This window comes from Anabrus simplex, chromosome 2 (assembly GCF_040414725.1).
Source record: "Anabrus simplex isolate iqAnaSimp1 chromosome 2, ASM4041472v1, whole genome shotgun sequence".
NCBI classification, from domain to species: Eukaryota; Metazoa; Arthropoda; class Insecta; order Orthoptera; family Tettigoniidae; genus Anabrus; species Anabrus simplex.
Genome location: NC_090266.1, coordinates 913,123,411 through 913,149,016, shown reverse-complemented (window position 1 = coordinate 913,149,016; position 25,606 = coordinate 913,123,411). Strand labels below are relative to the sequence as shown.

The window sequence follows — 25,606 nt, the reverse complement described above, 5'->3', positions numbered from 1 at the left end:
CAGGAGAAGAAGCATGGGGATAAATCCATGAGAGGCTTCAGTTGGAAAATAATTATATCGGCAGAACTGACCACAAGTATAAAATTAGAAGGAATTTTAGCAGAAGCGATTGGGGTAAATTTTCGTTCATTGGGAAGGGCGTGAAGGAGTGGAACAGTTTACCAAGGGTAGTGTTTGATCCTTTTCCAAAATCTGTACAGATATTCAAGAAGAGAATAAACAGCAACAGAGAAAATAAATGAAATGTTAAACGGCATTCGACCAGTGCAGGATATTGATTATTTTCACCATGTTGGTCCGTATTGACTTATATTCAAATTTCTGTAAAAATATTTTCACCCCTACCGGCAGCACAACGACAGGTAGCAGCTAGCCTAACAAGGTCAATGACAGCAGAGAGCAGAACACGTTTGTTTATTCAAACTAGTACAAGAATAGTTCAGTCAAGGTTAAATTTTGGCAACCAGTCGAGTTGAAGAGTTTGACGGTTAGAAAGCGACCAGCATGGTCATCGCATAACCAGTAGCAGAGTAGCAGAATGACGACAAGGAAGGAAGGAGGACATATTGTTTGGGTTCAGACCAATATCACATCATTTTAATTTTTGGATAAATTAGATGGAATGAAGAATTGGACAAGATTAAGAGAAGATATTCTGATATGAGAGGTCTAGAAAATTATAGCAGACTTTAAGAAGAAAGAAGAGAGCAGAAACATTTTAAAGGATAACTAATTTTATAGATGTTATTTATTATTTTACGAATTGATATTTATTATTTATGATTTTACGATTTTAGGATAAAGACTATTTATAGATGTTATCTATTATTTTACAAATTGATTTATTTAAGGATTTCCACTAAATGACAAGTAAATGTTTCAGATGTAAATAAGGACATAAATTAACATATAGAGATTAATTTAATAGATTACATTAGTTAGGAAATTTCCAGTAAAATCTGCAACAAATGACATAGTAAATAGGAAAGGTGAAACTAAGAGAAATTGTTGTAACAATTTTCAAAATTCATATATACTTGTTATATTATACCATTGTACCATAGTCCAAGGATCAATTAATGTTTGGCACCGCTGAAGAAAAGAGCGGTGGCTCTCGAAACATGTACATGTACGGTAATTAAATAAAATAAAATGTATAAGTATTGACAAGGTGGTGAAAATATTTTACAGAAATCAGTGCAGGATATTGTATATAAAAAATGTGTGTGATTAAATTAATTCCATCCCCTGGTCTATGGAGTTTGGACAGCCGAAGTAGGAGACTGCCTGTAGGTGTGAAGTACAGTGGGGACTTCGAGGGCCCTATGGTAGCTGTGAAGGCCCTTTAGGAACTCTGAAAAGTGGTGGCAAAAGGGGCTCTGGTTAAGACGCAACAGGTCATTATGCTCCTTAGGTTCCAATATGGGTAAAAAATAAATGAGTAAATAAATGCAATGTTAATTTTAATCTTATATCAGTTGTATAGTATTAGAAGTAATTTCACATACTGTATATGAGTTGACTATGTTTGTAAGTACAGAAGATATTATAAGTAGAATTTTGTAAACAATATAAATTTATTAAGGATGAGGTTTGTGTTTAATAGAAAAAATTGTTAGAGTAAATTGTATAATATTGTATTCTAGGAAAATGTTCTTCTTCTCTTGTTAATTTAAAATTTAGTGCTTGACAATAATGTATTTTAGTGTATCATTTGTTACTGAGGTAGACACCTCATTTGCAAATAAAGAGAATTTGAATTTGAAAACCACATGTGAAAGAGAAAAATACATTTTCTTCAACTACGTAAATAAGAACACATACAAAATAGTTAACATTTTCAAAAGACAAGGTCTAAAAGTAGCCTTTAAAATGAACTGCAAAGACTTTTCAGCAAATGCAACTTAAGCGAAAAAAGACCTTTTCTCCAAGTCCGGAGTTTATGAACTCAAATGTCAAGAACCAAACTGCAACGCCACATATACAGGCGGGGAAAAAAAATAATAACAAAATAGTAAAATCGACATGAGATAAAAAGAACACAAAAATTAAACTAGATACAATTAGCATTCAGCCCTCACCAATGATACCAAAAAAAAAAAAATGTTATAAGATGAAGAAGCAGCCTTCCCCTCCCCTCTCCAATGTACAATGTCAATGTGTACAACATTCCCTTCACCCCACCTACTTACGTCATTTCACAGACATCTAAAAATTTAACACATAAAAAATAGAAGTAAATCTTTAAACATCAAACAGGCTATCAATATTTGCATCGCAAAAAAAAAAAAAAAAAAAAAAAAAAAAAACCCTAATTATATCAACCTCGATGGTCACACACATTTAAAGAATTCATCCCTCTCCACCCTAGTAAATTAATTGCCCAGCTACATTTTTTTAAAGTGCTTAATGAATCCCACAGGAGGCTACTCTGACTTAAATGTCTGGAATGTGGGTTAGGATATTCTTATCTCTTATCTGTTGTAAATTTCCTGAATTTATGCAGAGCCTTCGCAATAAAATGTTAAGGGTCCACCTTTTCAATACAATGAATATTTATAGATGAGAGTATATATCACATGCCGTTTAAAGAAGATTGGTACTAATTTTGATGCTCATTGCGCGTCATCATCAGGCAATGAATCAATTGAGCAAAACACAACTTATCAAACAACAATATAAAACACATGATAGCACTTACAAGAACAATGTTAAATTATGACTAGTTAAAATATGAAACACATGACAGCAAATAAAATGGCAAATGTTAAAAGTTAGATTGTAACAAGTTAAAACATTGAAAGCAATTCAGAGAAGGTAACCCGGTTGTTAAGGTATGATACACGAGAAAATAGAACAGCTTGAGTTGTATAGAACATAAAGTGTAACTTATTAAACACTTGACTGCACCTACTAAGACAAATTTTAAATGTAACATTAAAATGATGAGAGTATGGTGCATATGACCATCAAAAACACATGACAGTACCTATAATGTCACTGTTAGATTATAACAAGTTAAAATGATGACATGCGTCTGATTGTAAAGTATAAAATTTGAAAAGGTATCCCTGTTGTTGAGTCTTGGTACACAAGAGAATAGCCCAGCTTGAGGTGCGTAGATCGTAAGTAAACCTGTGTTGTCATTGGGAAGAATAAACCTTGTTCTCTTGAGTTGTGGTAATTAACAGGCCTAATTCAGGTGGTTCCGAAGCTAACAATGTGGTCGTGTGAAGATCATAATTTGAATCTATGTTATGATTCCCAGTTCAGTATGGAAACGTGGAGACCTGACGAAAAGATTGAAAGCCAAATTAGGCGTGATATAAATGTACATGAACAAAAGAAATATAAGGGAAAGGAGGCGAACTCACCTTGAGTAGCGTGATGGCATAGATATTGAAAGGAGAGGAGCTGGGCTACTGAAGAGAGCAATAATAGAGGCCGAGTAATGGAGGGGAAGGGAGAGTGAGGGAAGGGGAAAGGGGGGAAAGGGAGAACCTAAAACTGGGAGTAGGGCTAAGGTGGGGCAGAAGGATGAGGTAGTGGGGGTTAAGTGAAGGGGATCGTATTGCACATGGCTTGAAAGATTGTGTTAGTGTTTGGAAATCTGATATTTTTAAACAAGTGAATTAAGAAATCAAAAAGGATATTAGGCTTCTCATAAGTTTCATTTAAGTTGAAGTTAGGATTAAAGTATTGATCAAAATGGATAAAACAATTTTCAGTTATATTCATGAGAGGCCCTTTATTGGCCATATGAAAGATCTGTAAATCGTGTTCAATGTCGGTAAACTTGTGATTGGAGTCAGATATGTGTTGACCTATTGCTGAAAACCTATTTTATCTTGTACCATTGACATGCTCTGAATATCTAGTCGTGAAACTGCCCCCTGTTTGCCCAATGTATGAGGAATTTCATTCATTGCATTTGAATCTGTAGATTCCGGACTTAAAAAAGTGTTGGATATATTAACTGATGGGGAATTGCGCAGAATTTCAGAATACCTGTCATTTTGCATGGTTCATGTTTGTGGGTTACTGTAGTCACGTCCTAGTTCGTGAACTATGGGCAACGGCTGAGTGGCCTAGTAAGCGGTCCTGAGAGTCGGGTTACCAGTTGCTATGGAATTGGAGTGGGCATCTCGGACATATTCTGAGTCATGGCCCTTAGAGGAGAGATCCTCACTTGGACTATGTGCAAGTAGGGTAGCATCCTGCTTCATGAATTTACCGAGCTCAGAACATTTTAAGCAAGCCTCGGACCTATGGGAGTAACGGAGTCCCACTCCCATTTGACAGGCGAGGGACTCCTTGGAAACAACTTGGCGAACAAAATGGAATTTGATGGGGAGCTATCAATATTAATGGGGCTTCTGGAAGAAAGAAAGTAGAACTGGCTGAGTTAGCAAAGAGGATGCATTTGGATGTGCTAGGAGTAAGTGATATTCGGGTAAGGGGAGATAATGAGGAAGAGATAGGAGATTATAAAGTGTACTTGACGGGTGTTAGAAAGGGAAGGGCAGAGTCTGGGGTAGGGCTCCTTACCAGGAATACCATTGCATGCAATATAGTATCTGTTAGGCACATAAATGAGCAAATGATGTGGGTAGATTTGTCAGTTGGGAGAAGTAGGACTAGAATTGTGTCCGTATATTCACCATGTGAGGGTGCAGATAAGGATGAAGTTGACAAGTTTTATGAAGCATTGAGTGACATCGTGGTCAGGGTCAACAGCAAGGATAGAATAGTGCTAATGGGCGATTTCAATGAGAGAGTTGGGAATAGAACTGAAGGATATGACAGGGTGATTGGTAAATGTGGGGAAGATATGGAAGCTAATGGGAATGGGAAGCGTTTGCTGGACTTCTGTGCTAGTATGGGTTTAGCTGTTACGAATACATTCTTCAAGCATAAGGCTATTCACCGCTATACATGGGAGGCTAGGGGTACCAGATCCATAATAGACTATATCTTAACAGACTTCGAATTCAGGAAATCTGTTAGGAATGTACGAGTTTTCTGCGGATTTTTCGATGATACAGACCACTATCTGATCTGTAGTGAACGAAGTATCGCTAGGCCTAGGGTAGAGAAAGTGAAATCTGTCTGCAAACGAATAAGGGTAGAAAATTTCCAGGATGAGGAAATTAGACAGAAGTACATGGATATGATTAGTGAGAAGTTTCAAAGAGTAGACAGGAAGCAGGTTCAGGATATAGAGAGTGAATGGGTGGCATACCGGGATGCTGTAGTAGAAACAGCAAGGGAATGCCTAGGAACAACTGTGTGTAAAGATGGGAAAAGGCGAACATCTTGGTGGAATGATGAAGTGAGAGCAGCTTGTAAACATAAAAAGAAGACTTATCAGAAATGGCTCCAAACAAGGGCTGAGGCAGACAGGGATTTGTACGTAGATGAAAGAAACAGAGCGAAACAAATAGTTGTTGAATCCAAAAAGAAGTAGTGGGAAGATTTTGGTAACAACCTGGAAAGGCTAGGTCAAGCAGCAGGGAAACCATTCTGGACAGTAATAAAGAATCTTAGGAAGGGAGGGAAAAAGGAAATGAAGAGTGTTTTGAGTAATTCAGGTGAACTCATAATAGATCACAGGGAATCACTGGAGAGGTGGAGGGAATATTTTGAACATCTTCTCAATGTAAAAGGAAATCATCCTGGTGGTGTTGTGAACAGCCAAGCTCATGGGGAGGAGGAAAATGATGGTGAAATAATGCTTGAGGAAGTGGAAAGGATGGTAAATAAACTCCATTGTCATAAAGCAGCAGGAATAGATGAAATTAGACCTGAAATGGTGAAGTATAGTGGGAAGGCAGGGACGAAATGGCTTCATAGAGTAGTAAAATTAGCATGGAGTGTTGGTAAGGTACCTTCAGATTGGACAAAAGCAGAAATTGCACCTATCTATAAGCAAGGGAACAGGAAGGATTGCAACAACTGTCGAGGTATCTCATTGATTAGTATACCAGGCAAAGTATTCACTGGCATCTTGACAGGGAGGGTGCGATCCTCGGTTGAGAGGAAGTTGGATGAAACCCAGTGTGGTTTAAGACCACAGAGAGGCTGTCAGGATCAGATTTTCAGTATGCGCCAGATAATTGAAAAATGCTATGAGAGGAATAGGCAGTTGTGTTTATGTTTCGTTGATCTAGAGAAAGCATATGACAGGGTACCGAGGGAAAAGATGTTCGCCATACTGGGGGACTATGGAATTAAAGGTAGATTATTAAAATCAATGAAAGGTATTTATGTTGACAATTGGGCTTCAGTGAGAATTGATGGTAGAATGAGGTTCAGGGTACTTACAGGGGTTAGACACCTTTGCTGTTCGTAGTATACATGCATCATCTGCTGAAAGGTATAAAGTGGCAGGGTGTGATTCAGTTAAGTGGAAATGTAATAAGCAATCTGGCCTATGCTGACGACTTGGTCTTAATGGCAGATTGTGCCGAAAGCCTGCAGTGTAATATCTTGGAACTTGAAAATAGGTGCAATGAGTATGGTATGAAAATTAGCCTCTCGAAGATTAAATTGATGTCAGTAGGTAAGAAATTCAACAGAATTGAATGTCAGATTGGTGATAAAAAGCTAGAACAGGTCGATAATTTCAAGTATTTAGGTTGTGTGTTCTCCCAGGATGGTAATATAGTAAGTGAGATTGAATCAAGGTGTCGTAAAGCTAATGCAGTGAGCTCGCAGTTGCGATCAACAGTATTCTGTAAGAAGGAAGTCAGCTCCCAGACGAAACTATCTTTACATTGGTCTGTTTTCAGACCAACTTTGCTTTACGGGAGCAAAAGCTGGGTGGACTCAAGATATCTTATTCATAAGTTAGAAGTAACAGACATGAAAGTAGCAAGAATGATTGCTGGTACAAACAGGTTTGAACAATGGCAGGATGGTACTCGGAATGAGGAGATAAAGGCTAATTTAGGAATGAACTCTATGGATGAAGCTGTACGCATAAACCGGCTTCAGTGGTGGGGTCATGTGAGGCGAATGGAGGAGGATAGGTTACCTAGGAGAATAATGGACTCTGCTATGGAGGGTAAGAGAAGTAGAGGTAGACCGAGACGACGGTGGTTAGACTCGGTTTCTAACGATTTGAAGATAAGAGGTATAGGTAGAGGTAAATGAGGCCACAACACTAGTTGCAAATCGAGGATTGTGACGACGTTTAGTAAATTCACAGAGGCTTGCAGACTGAATGCTGAAAGGCATAACAGTCTATAATGATAATGTATGTAATGTAATGTATGTTATTTTGTTCTGAAGGAAGATTTTACGTTATGCTTTCTGAAGAGATTGGTGACTGTGTAGACATCTTTGTTGAAAGTAAAGGTGGAAGAAGTGACAAGCAATGAACGTCAAAACTAGTACCAATCTTCTTTAAATGAAATGTGATATATACTCACATCAATAAATATTCATTGTATTAAAAAAGGTGGACCCTTAACATTCTTATTTTACTGTAATCCCAGTTCAATACAGAACAGAGTGAAGTTTCTAACTTTCAATGAGCCTTCGCAAATCGAGACATTTTAGTAGACAATTATTTATGAATAAGAATAAGGTCTTACAGGTTACTTTTTAATTCAGTTCCATATGTTATTTCATCAGAATCATTATCATACACCTACCACATAATACAAAAAAAAATACAGGGGAATTCTAAATGATGGACCCGATTTCATAAATTTATTCTGTGAAATCTAATAAACATATCGTAATGTGAGACATGTGCTATGAACGGTAAACTCACAGTTTTTTCAGTCATATCACAAGTGTTCTATATGTGCACCTCGCGTAACATGACATACATCAAGCCGATAGTCTATCTCCTGCCAAACCTTGTGTAGTGTGTCGCGGTCAATCTCTGCAATGGCTGCTGTGATGCGGGCACGAAGGTCGTCCAATGTTAGTGGAAGATCCTTACGTTGTGTCTAATCACAGTCCCGGAAATGTGAAAAGTCGCTTCATCACTGAAAATTACTCTTTCGGAGAACCCATCCTCTTCCATCAATGCGAGAAAATCAGCACAGAAGGATGCTCGAGCAGCATAATCAGCATCTTTTAAGGCCTGCACCAGTTGCAAGCGGTAGAGTTTCATTCTTAAATGTTTCCGCTGAATGCGCCAAACAGTTGCCTGTGGAAGTTCAAGTTGCCTCGCTGCCCGGTAGGTAGACTTGTGCGGACGCCGCACGAAACTGGCGCGAAAACGTCCACTGTCTCTTCCCCGGTTGAAGGACAGCCAGTCGACTTTCGCTTACAGATGCAGCCCATGTCTCTGAATTTTGCATACCACGCACGAATGGCTTTTCCAGTAGGTGGGTCTCTTCCATATCTGGTACGGAAATGCCGTTGAACACTAATCACAGACTTGTTTACATGGTAATCAAGCACACAGAACGACTTCTGCTCTCCAGCCGCAGCCATTTTCTTTACTCGCTTCCTGCGCACTCGTAACGGCTGAAAATGAAACCACGATCAGGTTCATCATTTTGAATTGCCCTGTACATTATAAAATGAAGAAGCAGCAATCCCCCTCCCCTCCCCAATGTACAGAGTCAATGTGTACAACATTCCCTTCACACTGCCTACTTCCCCTCCCCTCTCTGCCTACAAAAAAATAATATATTCTCACCCCTCTACTTAGCTACCAATACCAGAGCTAAGGAACGGATGGTAGTCCAAACACAGTTGCTGAAGGTAACGGGTGATAGCCGCTAAAATAAATACACCAAAAAAAAGATCTAGAAGTTACTAAAGTGATAGTGGAGGATTACTACATTCATCATTTGTATACAACATCACGAATTCGTAATCATTGACTAGTTTTTTTTGCAGCATAAACAATTTTGTACATATATGTGCATGATTTAAAGAGATTTGATGGAATCTGAGGATGTTCTTATAAAACGAAATATGTCATTCTTTGTTTAATAGTGTGTATTTCTGTACAGGTATGTTAATAGTGCTATATATGTTTTAACTGGTGTTTTCAACAGACTGAAACATATGGCTTCCTTCTCAACAAACAAATAAAGAAAAGAAAAAAATACCGAACATAAATAAATTGTAATTTTCTTATCATGAGTATCATCAGTATCATAAGTACATTTATGCTCATTTTGTATGACTGTGAAGTCAAATTTTTCTCACATTCATTCAGTAATGTCATCACTAAGTGACTGATAGCCTACATGAATATTTGGAAACCTGTTGGACTCCTCCTCCCAAATGACAAATGTTGTTTTGATGTTGAGGGTCTCCATTCATTATGTGGAAATATTCTTTACACCGGTTTCAAATGCCAAGTTTAGTGGCTCAGAGAGTAGAAGCACCGGCCTTCTGAGCCCAAGCTGGCGGGTTTGGTTGTTGTTGTTGTTGTTGTAGTAGTAGTAGTAGTAGTAGTAGTAGTAGTAGTAGTGGTAGTAGTAGTAGTAGTAGTAGCTACCACACCCAGTGAATGTTCCTTCAACTGGCTGACTTGGAGTGGCATTGGAACATCGTCCTTCATCTTTACTTCATGCTGTATTTTAAATTTGGTACCTTTGTACATATGTTATCCATACCAAGGCTGTTCATCTAGCAGTAATGAATACAGTATGAATAGTGAAACATTTTGCTGTAGTTGGGTGCTTCTGTCTTGTCTCCATCATTTCATCTTCAAATTAAAAATAAATAAAAATTCAGAAGTTGCTTTGTGTCGCATTGACACAGACAGGTCTTATGATGACGATGGGATAGTAAAGGGCTAGGAGTGGGAAGGAAGCGGATGTAGCCTTAATTACGGTATGGTTGCAGTATTTGCCTGATCCATCTTCAAATGTTCATTGATTCAAAACTGCACTATAACTGTAAAAACACTCTATGTAATTTAATTGGAGGTAAGTAAAGTTGTAGTACTATCCATCTATTTTTACATGTTTGAAAAGAAAATAGAACTGCTAAAAATACAACCTCTGAGAAACTATTTAGAATTTGTTGTTATTAAATTGAATCTCAGTAGAATTATTATTAGATGATTTCAATAGGTACAGATAATCATGGTCCTGTTTAATAACACAGGAATGTGAAATGTCAACATACATTGTAGGTGATGCTTGGAAATTATGCCCTTTACTTACCTCAAACAACCCAGAGTTTCATATGATGTGACAAAAGCTCCCTCATAGTATTAAAAAAAATGTGGCTGTGTTAGGGTCATGACTGCAAGTTTTGATGTGTACGTACTGCCTGTTAGGTATTGTCAAAATAAAACATCTTGTCAGTATGGGTTTGATATTTTTATTGTTGACATCTTATCTCATAATTCTGAACAATCTTATTCAACTTCAAGACAAAGCTGATGTACGAGAAGTAGCATACAAATGGAAGGAGGTCAACGTCAATACAGTGTGTCCGTAAAGTCACAGTGCACTTTTGCCCAGTCACAGGTAAGCAACAAAACAAGATAGAAATAAATATAAATAAAATACAAGGAAAACTCTCTAAGTGTGCATACCTGTTCAGTGCAGTTCGATGTGGCTTTCATTTGTTACCCTACACACATCTAAACAATATACTTAGTTTGACCAAAATATGGATTCCGAATGAAATATCTAAAATTAAAATTCAGGAAACTCAATTGTCAAAAATTACCAGTGTTTCGCCCAGAGTGCGGCATAGGCTCATCAGTTGGATACCGCACCTTTTCCAAGACACTGCCCGGCTAGCACGCCGGTAGTGACACCACTGCAAGCCATACATGTGATAAGCACAATGCAGTGCCGACATACTAGGGAAGAATTGCATCTCCACTTGCTATATTGCCCTCCCGGGCTAGCATGACCAAAATATGGCTTCCGATTGAGATAGCTAAAATTTTGTTCTTTTATTTTTGGGTTGGCAATATTAATCCTTCCTTCCACCAGGTTTGAACTTAGCCAATCCCGAATTTCTTTAATTAATTCTCAGCCAATCATGTATGTCTTCTTCGATATGGATATGTAGCTCTAAGCTATCCAATAAAGTTGAGGGGGTGTGTCTACTCATTCTTGAAAGGTCTCGAATTTTCCACGAGGGTATAAAAACTGCTGATTTTCTTGTCTCCGGGCCACTAGTATAACATCTAACTCAGTGTGTGAATATGTAGCAGGGGGCGGGAAGCGCCTCGTTCTTCAGACAGCAGATCTTCAACAAGGTAGTGGCCTTTTAACATCTTTATTTCGTTCTAGCTCAGCAGTTTAACTCTCGGGGAGGGTTCGAAACCTTTCATATGTAAACTATTAAACATGTAAACACTTTTCCTGGTAAACTTCAGTTTTCTTGAACTTTAATTCGGGGATAGAGAGTGCTTTACCCTCTTGAGCTCCCCTTCATTTTGAAATTGAGGTGACTACGTTTTCATAACCGTTTCTGCTCTTCCTTAATGTATTAAAGTTTTTTCATACGAGTCACCTTCCTAGCTTGGGATTAGCCCCTGTGTATCGGCCTAGAGCCACTTAGGTTTTAATATTGTGTATTTAGGAGTGCAAGTTCACGCCTCCAGTCCTTTCTGTGCTTTGGGCCATTAACTTAACCTGATGTTTTGTTTTCTTCATGCGAAGGCCCTGTAGGTTGGGTATTAAATACCCCTGTTTCTTTGTGTGCCTTGAGGGCAGTTAGTGTAAAGTCAGTTTATGGCCTCTTAAATAGGCTTGAAAGATCGAGAGCGGGTCAGCTCTTTATGGTGTTGTGGTAAAAGTGCCTTAGAGAGGCTTGAAATGTAAAGTTGGGAGCTAATGCTCCATGTAATTAAGGGTTTTATGCCCTTTGGTGTTTTGTGATTGTGAGCTGAGAGCTCAAGGATTGATGAATTTGGGCCCGTAGCCCGGAATTTGTAAACACCAATTAACTGGTACTTTCTTGTAAATCTACTCTGGTACATGATTTTGTTATTTCCCCTAGTGGAAACTGGTTTAAGGTTTTATCTAATCTTGGACTTCTTGATTGTGTACCTGATTTAACTTCTTGTTATTTGTTGTACGCTCAAATTCTATGTCACCATTGTTAAGTTTGAAAATATAACCTTTGTTGAAATTTTAATTCATCTTTCGAACTTGTAGTTAGACCCATTCCAGCCCGCACCTTCTTTCACCTCTGACTTCCACGGATAACTCCGTTACAATAATAATAATAATAATAATAATAATAATAATAATAATAATAATAATAATAATAATAATAATGGCATGTGGCCTCCAGAGAGGCCTAGTGCAGGTCTATCGAGTTGACACCATACAGATGTCCTGGGTCTGTGAGGATGGGGTCCTACCTACGATGAATCCAATGCTGAAGATGGTACACACACACAGACCCATTTGCCCAAGCCATTGAAACCATTGAAATTAACCAATGAAGGTTAACATACCTGTCCCAGCCAGGAATCAAACCCTGGATGAGTCAGCAAAGAGTATGCATCTGGATGTGCTAGGAGTGAGTGATATTCGGGTAAGGGGAGATAATGAGGAAGAGATAGAGATTATAAAGTGTACCTGGCGGGTGTTAAAAAGGGAAGGGCAGAGTGTGGAGTAGGGCTGTTTATGAGGAATACTATTGCACGCAACATAGTTTGTGTTAGAGATAGTGCTAATGCGCGATATCAATAGGAGAGTTGGAAATAGGACTGTAGGATACGAAAGGGTGATTGGTAAATGTGGGGAAGATATGGAAGCTGATGGGAATGGGAAGCATATGCTGGACTTCTGTGCTAGTATGGGTTTATCAGTTACAAATACGTTCTTCAAGCATAAGGCTATGCACCGCTATACATGGGAGGCTAGGGGTACCAGATCCATAATAGACTATATCTTAAGGCAACACTCTGGAGATAAAAATTGATTTTTTAATTTTGGTGAATTTTCTTTTATGACTGAAGTTGATAGGATTAAGTTTCTTTTTTCTCGTCATGAAGATATTCTGCTGAATTCAAACAATTTACCACTGTAATAATGCTTTGTTTGCCAATTGCAATTATACATTTAAATCCCATTTTTCTCCTATAATATTCTGCCAAATGTAACAAAATTTGTATGGTATATGTATCACAGCTATGTTAAGAGACCTGCTTATGGAATTTTTGATTGCAGAATTTTTTCAAGTAGTAGGGAGTTTAGGTCTTAATTTTTAGAACGTAAAAATTACACAGACTTTAGTACAATGAAATGAAAATCCACAGCCTGTTTCCAGTCATTCGACCGGGTCAGGAGTGGAATGAATGAAGCTCCCATCTAGCGGCAAGGATAGGAAATGTGCCAGCTGCCGAAGCCTGTTGCACTCCTCTGGGGAAATGAGAAATGATTGATAGATGAAATGAAATGTTAATGGAGAGTGTTGCAGGAATGGAATTATGACAGGGAAAACCAGAGTAACCAGAGAAAAACCTGTCCCGCCTCCACTTTGTCCAGCACAAATCTCACATGGAGAGTGACTGGGATTTGAACTATGGTATCCAGCGGTGAGAGGCCGGTGTGCTGCCATCTGAGCCATAATCAACTTCAAGTTCAGGAATTCTGTTAGGAATGTACGGGTTTTTCAGAGATTTTTCGATGATACAGACCACTGTCTGATCTGTAGTGAACTAAGTATCTCTAGACCTAGGATAGAGAAAGTGAAATCTGTCTGCAAAGGCTTCTCTTTAGTACGATGTATCTCCTTATATAAATTATGTGCAGAAAAATTGATTTGTAGTGATTTTCATGAAACTTTGTGGGAATGTCACCTACATGAAAGTAGAGATATCACGAACATTTCTTTCATATACAATTAATAGTTTTTTCTAAATACAGTTTTTTTGAAGATTTTAATTCCATTGATTTCATGAAATTTAATTAACATGTTAATGTTAATCTACCTAATTATGAATTTACATTAACATGTTAATTAAATTTCATGAAATCAATGGAATTAAAATCTTCAAAAAAACTGTATTTAGAAAAAACTATTAATTGTATATGAAAGAAATGTTCGTGATATCTCTACTTTCATGTAGGTGACATTCCCACAAAGTTTCATGAAAATCCATGCATTAGGTAAAAATATATTTTTGTCTCCGGAGTGTCGCCATAATCAACTTCAAGTTCAGGAATTCTGTTAGGAATGTACGGGTTTTTCAGAGATTTTTCGATGATACAGACCACTGTCTGATCTGTAGTGAACTAAGTATCTCTAGACCTAGGATAGAGAAAGTGAAATCTGTCTGCAAATGAATAAGTGTAGAAAGTCTCCAGGACGAAGAAATAAGATAGAAGTACATGGATATGATTAGCGAGAAGTTTTGAACAGTGGACAGTAAGCAGGTTCAGGATATAGAAAGAGAATGGATGGCATACAGGGATGCTGTAGCAAGAACAGCAAGAAAATGCCTAAGATCAACTGTGTGTAAAGATGCGAAAAAGCGAACATCTTGGTGGAATGATGAAGTGAGAGCAGCTTGTAAACATAAAAAGAAGACTTATCCAAACTGGTTCCAAGCAAGGGCTGATGTAGACAGGGAATTGTACGTAGATTAAAGAGACAGAGTAAGAAAAAAAAGTTGTTGAATCCAAAAAGAAGTCGTGGGAAGATTTTGGTAATAACCTGGAACGTTAGGTCAAGCAGTAGGGAAAACTTTCTGGACAGTAATAAAGAATCTTAGGAAGGGAGGGAAAAAGGAAATGAAGAGTGTTTTGGGTAATTCAGGTGAACTCATAATAGATCCCAGGGAATCACTGGACAGGTGGAGGGAATATTTTGAAAATCTTCTCAACGTAAAAGGAAATCTTCCTGGTAGTTTCATGAAGAACTGAGCTCATGGGGAGGAGGAAAATTATGTTGGTAAAATTATGCTTGAGGAAGTGGAAAGGATGGTAAATAAACCCCATTGTCATAAAGCAGCAGGAACAGATTAAATTAGACCTGAAATGGTGAAGTATAGTGGGAAGGCAGGGATGAAATGGCTTCATAGAGTAGTAAGATTATAATGGAGTGTTGTTAAGGTACCTTCAGATTGGACAAAAGCAGTGTTTACATCTATCTATCAGCAAGGGAAGAGGAAGGATTGCAACAACTATCAAGGTATTATATTGATTAGTATACCAGGCAAAGTAGCCCGCCTGGTGGCCATGATCGTTAAGGCGCTGAAGTCTAAAACGGTCTAACACCGAGGTTAGCCGGTTCGAGTCCCGTTGGTCGAAAAAATTTTCACCATCAGAATGTTGGCCGGCAGGGTAGGGGAGGTGGTGGTATACAATTTCTAATCACTAGATTGCGTGCCAAAAGCCTGGATTAAATTCCAAACCTCTCCGCAGTGCTCATATGGAGTGAGGGCATATGACGCTGTTGATGGTGATTCGTCCGTCGGATGGGGACGTTAAGCCTTGAGCAGACCCCTTGGTGCTATTCGACAGGAGTAGGCTATGTGCCGGCACCGGGTTTCACCCTCTCCCTACTATCATATATCACGTCATTCATTTCATCTCTCATTAACTCCTCTGATGAGGTTGACGTCAGGAAGGGCATCCGGTCATAAAAAACCGCCACGACAAATTCATCTCACCTCATACCCGACCCCGTAGGGAAACGGGACAAGGGCTGGACAAAGTATACCAGGCAAAGTATTCACTGGCATCTTGGGAGGGAGGGTGCGACCAGTGGTTGAGAGGAAGTTGGATGAAAACCAGTGTGGTTTCAGACCACAGAGGGGTGTCAGGATCAGATTTTCAGTATGCGCCAGATAATTGAAAAATGTTTCGAGAGGAAGAGACAGTTGTATTTATAATTCGTAGATCTAGAGAAAGCACATGGCAGAGTACCGAGGGAAAAGATGTTTGCCATACTGGGAGACTATGGAATTAAGGGTAGATTATGAAAATCAATCAAAGGCAGTTATGTTGACAACTGGGCTGCAGTGAGAATTGATGGTAGAATGAGTTCTTGGTTCAGGGTGCTTACAGGGGTGTGCACCATTACTCTTCGTAGTTGACATGGATCATCTGCTGAAAGGTATCAAGTGGCAGGGAGGGATTCAGTTAGGTGGAAGTGTAGTAAGCAGTCTGGCCTATGCTGACGACTTGTGCTGAAAGCCTGCAGTCTAATATCTTGGAACTTGAAAATAGGTGCAATGAGTATGGTATGAAAATTAGCCTTTCGAAGACTAAATTGATGTCAGTAGGTAAGAAATTCAACATAACTGAATGTCAGATTGGTGATACAAAGCTGGAACAGGTAGATAATTTTAAGTATTTAGGTTGTGTGTTCTCCCAGGATGGTAATATAGTAAGTGAGATTGACTCAAGGTGTAGTAAAGCTAATGCAGTGAACTCACAGTTGTGATCAACAGTGTTCTGTAAGAAGGAAGTCAGCTTCCGGATGAAATTATCCTTACATTGGCTTGTTTTCAGACCAAATTTGCTTTACGGGAGCGATAGTTGGGTGGACTCAGCATATCTTATTCATAAGTTAGAAGTAACAGACATGAAAGTAGCATGAATGATTGCTGGTACAAACAGGTGGGAACAATGGCAGATGGGTACTCAGAATGAGGAGATAAAGGCTTGGTGGTGAGGTCATGTGAGGCAAATGGAGGAGGATAGGTAACCTAGGAGAATAATGGATTCTGATATGGAGGGTAAGAGAAGTAGAGAAAGACCAAAACGATGATAGTTAGACTCAATTTCTAACAATTTAAAGATAAGAGGTATAGAACTAAATGAGGCCACAGCACTAGTTGCAAAAAGAGGATTGTGGTGATGTATAGTAAATTCACAGACGCTTGCAGACTGAATGCTGAAAGGCATAATGGTCTATAATGATAATGTATGTATGTATGCAACTTACAGTTTGATTTTTCTCCCTGTTTACCATTGTATTATGAGACATGTAGGCAGGTAAGTAAAAAAACACACAACTGGTAGCTCTAACTCTAGGATTTATTTACTATCTAATAATTGCATATACAACTATACAATCACACAGTTAGGCCTACACCATTTCGCTCTTTCTGCTCTTGCTAATTCATCCACAGTACTTATTGACTCTGACTCTTACAAACTAGAACAGTTGCACTACAGATCTCCTACAACTGTCGCTTAGACAGTACGGCGGTTCACAATTAGGTTTGCTGTATACTATCACAATCTCACAATTCACAGCTTGCTAATGCGCAATACAGTCACTATTCAGTATATGGTACACAGTCCGTACACTCATAGTGGTCTTCGTTCACTGTCTCTCATTGCTCAGCTGTGCTATCACGTACTTGCCATCATTTCAAACACACAGCACCAACTGCACTCGGTCTTCATTTTCCACCAGCTGATCCAGTGCTTCACAGCTGCTCTCACTTGACTGAACCTCTGACAGAACTGAACCATCTCAATCGCTGGTTGGACTAAATGGCTGAAGTCGCTCGGCCTGCCTTAAATTTGGAGGCCGGACCTTTCAAATATTTCATGAAAGGAGAACCCTTCAGAATCATCTGGAAATGGAAAGCTCTGGATTCACCTTCCAGTCCTTTCTCTCACCATCAGGAAGGCCTGCAGTGATGTCACAGAGAGGTGGCAGTGGTGCTAGCCTTACGTGCTTGGCTTGATCCTGACCGATTGCTTCTGTGAAGAGCAGGCAGATCCGTAACTCGGTGATGTCACTTGTGGCCGAAGCTAAGCTAACTTTTTTTTTTTTTTTGCTAGGGGCTTTACGTTGCACCGACACAGATAGGTCTTATGGCGACGATGGGATGGGAAAGGCCTAGGAGTTGGAAGGAAGCGACCGTGGCCTTAATTAAGGTACAGCCCCAGTATTTGCCTGGTGTGAAAATGGGAAACCACGGAAAACCATCTTCAGGGCTGCCGATAGTGGGATTCGAACCTACTATCTTCCGGGTGCAAGCTCACAGCCGCGCGCCTCTACGCGCATGGCCAACTCGCCCTGTGCTAAGCCAACTTGCTCCTCCCAAGGCATTATAAGAAAATGGTGCACACCGTCACATTGCTCCTCCTTAAGGCTGCTCATCCTGAGCTGCCCCATGATACAGTGCCAGATGATCCAGATGGACAACCATCATCTTCCATCGGGGAGGTGCTGGATCCTGTAGACAATGTTGTTGATCCTGTATGTGTATGGGCCCTCCCATGGCAGCTGAAGCTTTGCTGATTTCCCCTTCGTCTGCACAGGATGGTACAGATTGCCTTCCTGGAAACCTGCAGAATTTTCAAGCATGTTGTAGCGTCTTTCATCCTGTCGTTAGCTACCCTCAGATGTTATCAGGCATAGTTGTGGATGTCGTTTAGCCAATCCACCAACTCCTACACATAGGCCACCGCTGGCTGCTTATGATCCAGTGCCGATCCAAACATCTTAGGTTCTGTTGCGAGCCCAAACTCCAAAATGTATCCAAAAAGGCTCTTTCGAAGTCTTTGAGGCATTTACATAGATCTACAAACCCGTAATACCAAATTTTAGCTTGGCCTTTTAATTCCTTAATTCCTCTACAACGCAGAGTTTCTTCTCCTCTGGTATCTTCATTTCTTTGAACTATTCCTTAATCTCTCTAAGGTAGGCCTCCAGAATTAACTGAGAAGTACCATTAAATTTCTTGAGTTGGTCCTTAGTGGTAATGTAGCCCAGACTGATTTAAAACAATTAATAAAATTTATTGACAAAATGAAATCAAACAAAATTAAACTCAACTAAAATTTGGCAAAATTGAAATAAATTTACTCCTGCTCAGAAGAGCACAAATAGTACATAATAACAATTATTTTCAAGTTAAAAAAGAATCCTTGTAATTTAAACCAAAATCAAGAGAGAAACCATCACTTAACTATACTTAGGAAGGATTCAAAATCAACTTAAATAATTAATTACTCTCAAAAGAATGATAATAAAATTAAACCAACTGCTTCAAGAGTCTTAACAGAATTAATTCTTTATGACCAAACATCTTCAATGAAACTAGTTCATTACAGTGATAATTCAATTAATTCAAAAATAGTTAGGTAACCTAGCATTGCAGACTGTTAACCATGCAAAACCATTCTGCCCATGAACACACACTCATTTCTAAACATAATTAATTTCAGTGTTATTTTACTCACACACGGTTATCAAATGGCTTAATGTTGCCTTTCAAGGCTGTCATTAAATTTAATACAAATGACAGATTAAAACCATTTATCAGCCATGAAATGTAATTTTAAGTCACTCACTCTGATAGTTGTAGGACCCTTTAGAATTTACAAGTACATTTAGTTCCGCCATTGATCAATTGAACTCGCACCGAGCTCGATAGCTGCAGTTGCTTAATTCCGGCCAGTATCCAGTATTCGGGAGATAGCGGGTTCGAACCCCACTGTCGGCAGCCCTGAAGATGGTTTTCCGTGGTTTCACCTTTCTACGCATATAGAAATTCTACTGCTGATCACACTTAACAACCATTCTAATAACATCATTTTATGTTAGGTGCTGTTGCAGCAGGTTTCAGCACACTTAATCAAACAACTTTGCGGTATTTGTTTTGACATAAGTTACTTTATCAAGGTCGGTTCAATGACATGACATAATTTCTCAGTTACATTTAACCCATTCCGCTACAATGACGGGTACGACCGTCAAGAGTTCTGCATTCATTAACATGCAATGACGGGTACAACCGTTGCCATGTACACAAGTCGGAAATACATCTAACTATCGATTTCTTTCGATTGTGATGTTGAACTTTAGAATTATGTTCCTAGATAGTGCTAGTGTGTTTACATGCCAATGTTATTATCCGGAGGCCATTTTGTGAATGTTTATTTTGTTTCTAACGTTAGTCGTCTTGTTCATGAGAGTTTCTACTGAGCAGCGAAGGAAGTGGGTTATATAGTGAGCAGACAGTGTTAAGAGTGCTAGAAGTGGTGTTACCCAGCGCGTATACTAACTTACATATTGTTACCTGTCAGCCCCATGGTAGCTCCTTTAGATATTTCCAGGAAGGTGCTGGTGACCCAGACGACCTGGAATCTCCCTGTGTGGTGGGGCTGGCCTTCCCACACATTGCTCTTGGCAGCCGGCTTACCTGTGAGTTTCTTTGAGATTCAGCAGGAATGTTCTGCCTCCAGTGACATTGTGAAATTCCTCGATCAAATTACGCGAGCTATAAAATGGGAGATGAGCCCCGGAGAGTCAGTCAGTGCTGGACTCTGAGTCAGAGTTGGACTCTGTGTGGGAGTCAATGTTAGAGTGAACGACAGTTGGGCTTCGAGGTGGAGCCAGTGTGACACTCAGTGAGCTGGGGTTTGGTGTCTGGGCTGAAGGCGACAGAGGTATTGGCTGTCGCTAGTATCCCACTGAGGCCTGAACCAGGAGCTGTTGTTGTAGTGTCGGAGAGACCAGTGAGTGTGTAACTGGAGGCGACAGAATGCAATATTGTGTACTGCCTTAGGAGTACTGTATGTGTGTTCTTCTGTGGATTGAGGACCACCGTGAATCAGCGATTGAAGCAGTTATTTTGAGTGTGAGGATAATTGGACGTGTGTTAATATTTCCTGTTGTATCGTCCTGCTGTTGGACACTGTTGAGCTGTTGCTGATTGTTGTTCACTTCATGTAGCTTTTTGACCAGATACCTTGAACATTACAACGCTTCGAAACAAATAAAGTATTCCGCCATGAGCACCCATATGGAAGAGACTGGCCACAGTTTTACTACAATTGAAAAAGACCTTCAAATCTTGAAATACGTCAATAAAAGTAAACTTATGACAGAGTTTGAGAACATTTACATATTCCTAGACCAGCATTTTAACGGAAATCAAAATTTAAATGATACCTCAGAAATTAAAAGTCCAGTAATCGAGAAAATTCCAGAACTACTCTCTCTTTTCAATATAAATAATAATAACTTTATGAGAATCTTTAATTATACAACTGTTAATAATACAACAACTACTACTCTACTGCCCTCTCATGCGACACCCCCTCCACGAATACCCGACCCGCCCAAGGAATTGGTCACCCCTCCTCCTCACATAACTCACTCCCCGCCTCTACGTATACATACATACAACACTAGAAGCAGCAATAAGGTTACTCGCCAGTTTGCTTCACACAGCCAACGCTAGCGAACACCTCACACTAGTCCCAAGGGTAAGCCTCCTTTAACAATTTTTTTTTCTTTTTTTTTTTTCCCCCGTTATAACATAACTTCATTTTTCCTCCCTTTTCTTTCATTCCAGATTTTTAACTCCAATTGTGCCATAATCTGCTCCATCCATCTCTGGTTTGCTGGAACTCTCCCTACTTTCAAGATTATAGTTACTCTTTAACGAGTCCACCATTGGTGTCCTACGTTGTATACGATTAATTTTACTGCTGCGTGTAAATACGGACTAGTTCAACTTGTGTTTCCTTCTGGCATTGTGTTTGGCTCTCCTACAGAATTCCTAACTACTGGAGTTCACGTCATATCAACCTTAGTTTCGTCGCCATGCGCCTTTTAACTGGTTCAGTTTGACTCGTACTATTCAATAAACTCTATTTCAACTTTTGTTTTTGCTCAATTTAAAGAACTCCATCGTCAATAATTAATCCACCCTTCACGCATTGACATAAGGTCCACTATACCTATTTTTTTACTTTAACAACCTCATGATTGTTTTAACTTTACAGACTACCATCGTTCAATGTATTCCACTACAAATACTTGCTGTTAATCTGTACATATTGTTACAATTTCAAGTCTAATGTTATCATTTTACTTTTTATTACGGCATTGTCACTCTTTTAACATTTTTTATCATTTCAGCTCAGGACCCTGACCTAATCTTTGTAAATTAACGGCTGATGATGTTCGCTATGTCAAACGAAACATGTTCCATTATTTAAGACACCTCATGATTATTTTATAATTCAATGAGTAATGTATTGTATTGAGTAGGTGGTTGTTAATAAAAGGATTTTATAATTTTAATATAGAGGGCAGCACCGATATCTGATAAAAATCGAGATGAAATCCATTTTATTGTTTAGGGCTATTACATGTATTAAGCCTGTGGAAAGTGATTAGCAATTTTGAGAGATTTATATCTGTGCAGTAATTCGTGGGTACGATTAATGGTATACAGTCTCAAAAAAAAATGTTCCTCCACTTGTGTATATGTTCAAGATTATTTCAGTTAAACCCCTGAGTTTTACAAATAACTTTCTTTGCCTTAAAGGAAAGGAGTCGGAAATTCGGTTGAGTACCTTGGCTGTTGTGGAGACTTATTTTTACAACTTCAACAACTTCTACACAGTTCCAATCCTTATATGTGAAATAGTTTTAATTATACTGTATTTGACACCAACATCCATAGATCTTGTAAAATGTCAAATTCATATGTCAGACGGTTTGGAGGGATGAATAATTTTGTCATAAGTTGTCATCCCCAAGCCAAAACCTCTAGGTGTATTGTTTTAAGACGTTTTCTTGTTTAAAATCTAAAAAATATAGGACCAACCATCATGTGAAATTTTCACCTCGTATGTCAAACGGTTTCATAGAACTCACCCCCAGTCAAAACCCCTTCAGGGTGTGTTAGTTTAAGACCACCTTTTAGTTAAAATGTGTTGCACATACGAGCAATCATCATGTGGAGTTTCAAACTCGTATGTCAAGGGTTTTCACAGAAATGACTTTTTCGTCATCAGGCCCCAAACTCCAGTCGAAACCCCTTAAGAATATATTGTTTCAAGACCACTTCTCATTTAAAATCGAAGATATCTAGGAGCAACAATCATGTGAAATTTCAACTTCGCATGTTAAATGGTTTCAGAGAAATAAATTGGTTTGTCATCGAACATCACCCCCAGTCAAGACCCCTTAGTGTTGTGTTGTTTTATGACCAATTTTTATTTAAATGTTGTGGCTACTCCAACCACTATTCTTATACCTTCACCTCTTTCACACAATATACATAACATTTGTTTGAGTGCCAGTTGCTTTTTAAGAAAAAACAACAAAATTCGGTACAGCATACCTCTTATCTCAATTATCTCAAGGCATGAGGTGATAAACTCACACATCTGGCAATATACAGGGATATGGATCAGGACAATATTAGATTACGGTTGCATTTCCACAATTGAGGATTGTACTTGGAAATAGAATCACTCATTATAATTAAAATAAAACTGAGTTTATGACTATAATTTACGTCACAATGAACAAGCATTGATGTATTTTAATTTAACAAAAAAAAAATATATATAGCGAGATTTGCTGTTACATTCAAAAAAGAAAATTTAATCTAAACAAAGAAAGCTATTGGCATGAACTTGAAGTGAAATATGATATCGCCGCTGATTACAATTTTCTTCATGTTATTAATGCATAACATGTCTGATGCTTTAATTACCTGATGTCTGCATACACTGCTGTTGAACTTGAAATTCCTGGAAAAACCTATGAGCTGAAGTCGGAAGCCGTCTGCTGTTATCTTCTTATGTAACCTGGAGTTGACCTACATTCCATGTACACGTGTAGTAAGCTGCAATGTAGTTACGTCCACTCAATAGATTGTAAGAAATTGGAAAATATTATTGAAAAACCTTGTGAAGTCCATCCCCACAAGTAAATGATGTTTCACTATCAGCATAGTACCAGTCTCTACTCGGATCCAACCACCACTTGTAGACCTCCTCGATGATTACAAGACCTCTTCAAAACACACCTCTTAGCTCTGACCACCACTCTAAGACCACTGACCATCACTCTTCCCTCACTTCCTTCCATTTGATTTGATTCATCTAATCTAACCACCGTTGCATCGACTTTTATAACCTCGTGGTGACCACTCGCCTCCCTACTCTCTGGTCATCCCCTCCACCTCAACATACAGTAGCTTGCGAATACAGACACTTGGTTGAAATCATGTGCCCACGCTCCGATATCATCAGTCATGTGTCGTATAAGCATGCCCACGTGGACTACAGATAACTACGCTGCATGTGTCAGCGGGAAACCTACTTGCTCAATACTTTCTTGGTTAAACATAGCCTCGATTGCAAAATACTATGCCAGCTCATCTGGCCAGAGTTACAAGCCACAGCATGACTATTTGAAACCAACAAATCTCACTTACTAATATACAGAATAATTACAAACAAATTCCCTTAACCTATGATTAAATACAATAATATGCATGATACCTAATTATTACAGCCTAAATGATGAGAAACAGAATAGAAAATCTCATGAATTGGGTTAATAATAATAATAATAATAATAATAATAATAATAATAATAATAACAATAATAAATACTGAATGGAATCTGTAACCCTGTTGTACGGTTACAGAACACCTCCCTCGTGTTAAATGAATCGATTGATTCATGAAATATATACATAATCACCTGAAATCGAGTACACTATAGATACATGTATAAAAATGTCGTTTACAAATTGGATACATAGTATCATCCATCTGGATGTTTATTGTTACACATATAAAACACAGATCAAATATCATTTTCAACTTTGATCATACAGTATTATTTACATACAGAGATTACATTTCTTTTTCACTTCGGTCATTTCAAATGTTCATTTAGTGTCCAAAAGTAATTCTCGTAGACATTTCATTATATACACTTCCTCCAAGCACTGGAGTTTATTGCACTGACGTGCTTCACTTAATATCACCAACACACGCTAATTTCACTGAAGTCCTGTTCGCAATGCCAGCTTCATAAAACATGGTGAATTATCACAGTAATGAGAATTAATCAACAAACTCACATGATATATTTCTTAAGATTTCTTATATTGTATGTGCCTGCGATCTTTCCTTCCTTGTCTCTAATGAATAAGCACATTTCCCAATCCGTTTCACTACGGTGAAGTACCCCTGATATAACAAGAAAAACTTTGAAAATTGACCAGCTTCAGCTGATGACAGGAGTGGCACTCTGAGTAAAACCTTGTCACCAAGCTCAAATCCACCCAATATATTCCTACAAAAGTGGAGTTATCAAGAACATTCAATTTGTGTTCGTAAAGATGTGTTCTACCAGGCGGTCACTAAAAACATCACAATGTGATATATCAACAATTCACACAATTCGTCCTTCTGACTTTCTGCTAAATGACATTTCTCCACTGTCTCATACAATTCATCTCTAGAATCTCTCTGTATAGACACATGGCAGACATCAATATTTTTCCTAATATTAGGATTTTCATAAGACCCTTCCGTATTAGAACACACTTTATTCGCACTAATTTCTGACAAAACATCATATGGTAACCTGACTTCCCTGCTACTCTTTTCCCCAAATAAGATTGACATTACACAGATCAAAATTTAATTTAGCCTTGTGACACGTTAACCAGTCGGTACCTAAAATAACAGCATAAACTAAATTAGGCACAACTAAGCATGGTTCGAAAATACATTCTCCACTTATGTTAATGAGGACAGCTATTTGTTTATTCACCCTTTGAGACTTGTTTCCAACAGCTGTTACGATGAACGTATTCCTCACTGGAATTTCCGCTACTTCATACTTCTCTCTCAAAACTTCCTCATACAGCTTGGAATTTACACATGACTTCTCACTACCAGAA

At 38.6% G+C, this 25,606-nt stretch overlaps 1 protein-coding gene across 3 annotated transcripts in view; it reads left to right on the top strand.

Moving 5' to 3' along the window:
• The window catches only part of LOC136864552 (dnaJ homolog subfamily C member 28), a 326,313-nt gene that overhangs the window by 11,406 nt on the left and 289,301 nt on the right, over positions 1-25,606 (top strand). The window contains exon 2 of one of the 3 annotated variants that reach the window (XM_068226333.1): positions 10,361-10,457. The exons of the other annotated variants lie outside the window; for them this stretch is intronic. Coding sequence (XP_068082434.1) covers positions 10,392-10,457 — 66 coding nt within the window. The 5' untranslated portion in view covers positions 10,361-10,391. The remainder of the gene's footprint in view (positions 1-10,360; positions 10,458-25,606) is intronic. 3 annotated transcript variants of the gene reach the window in all.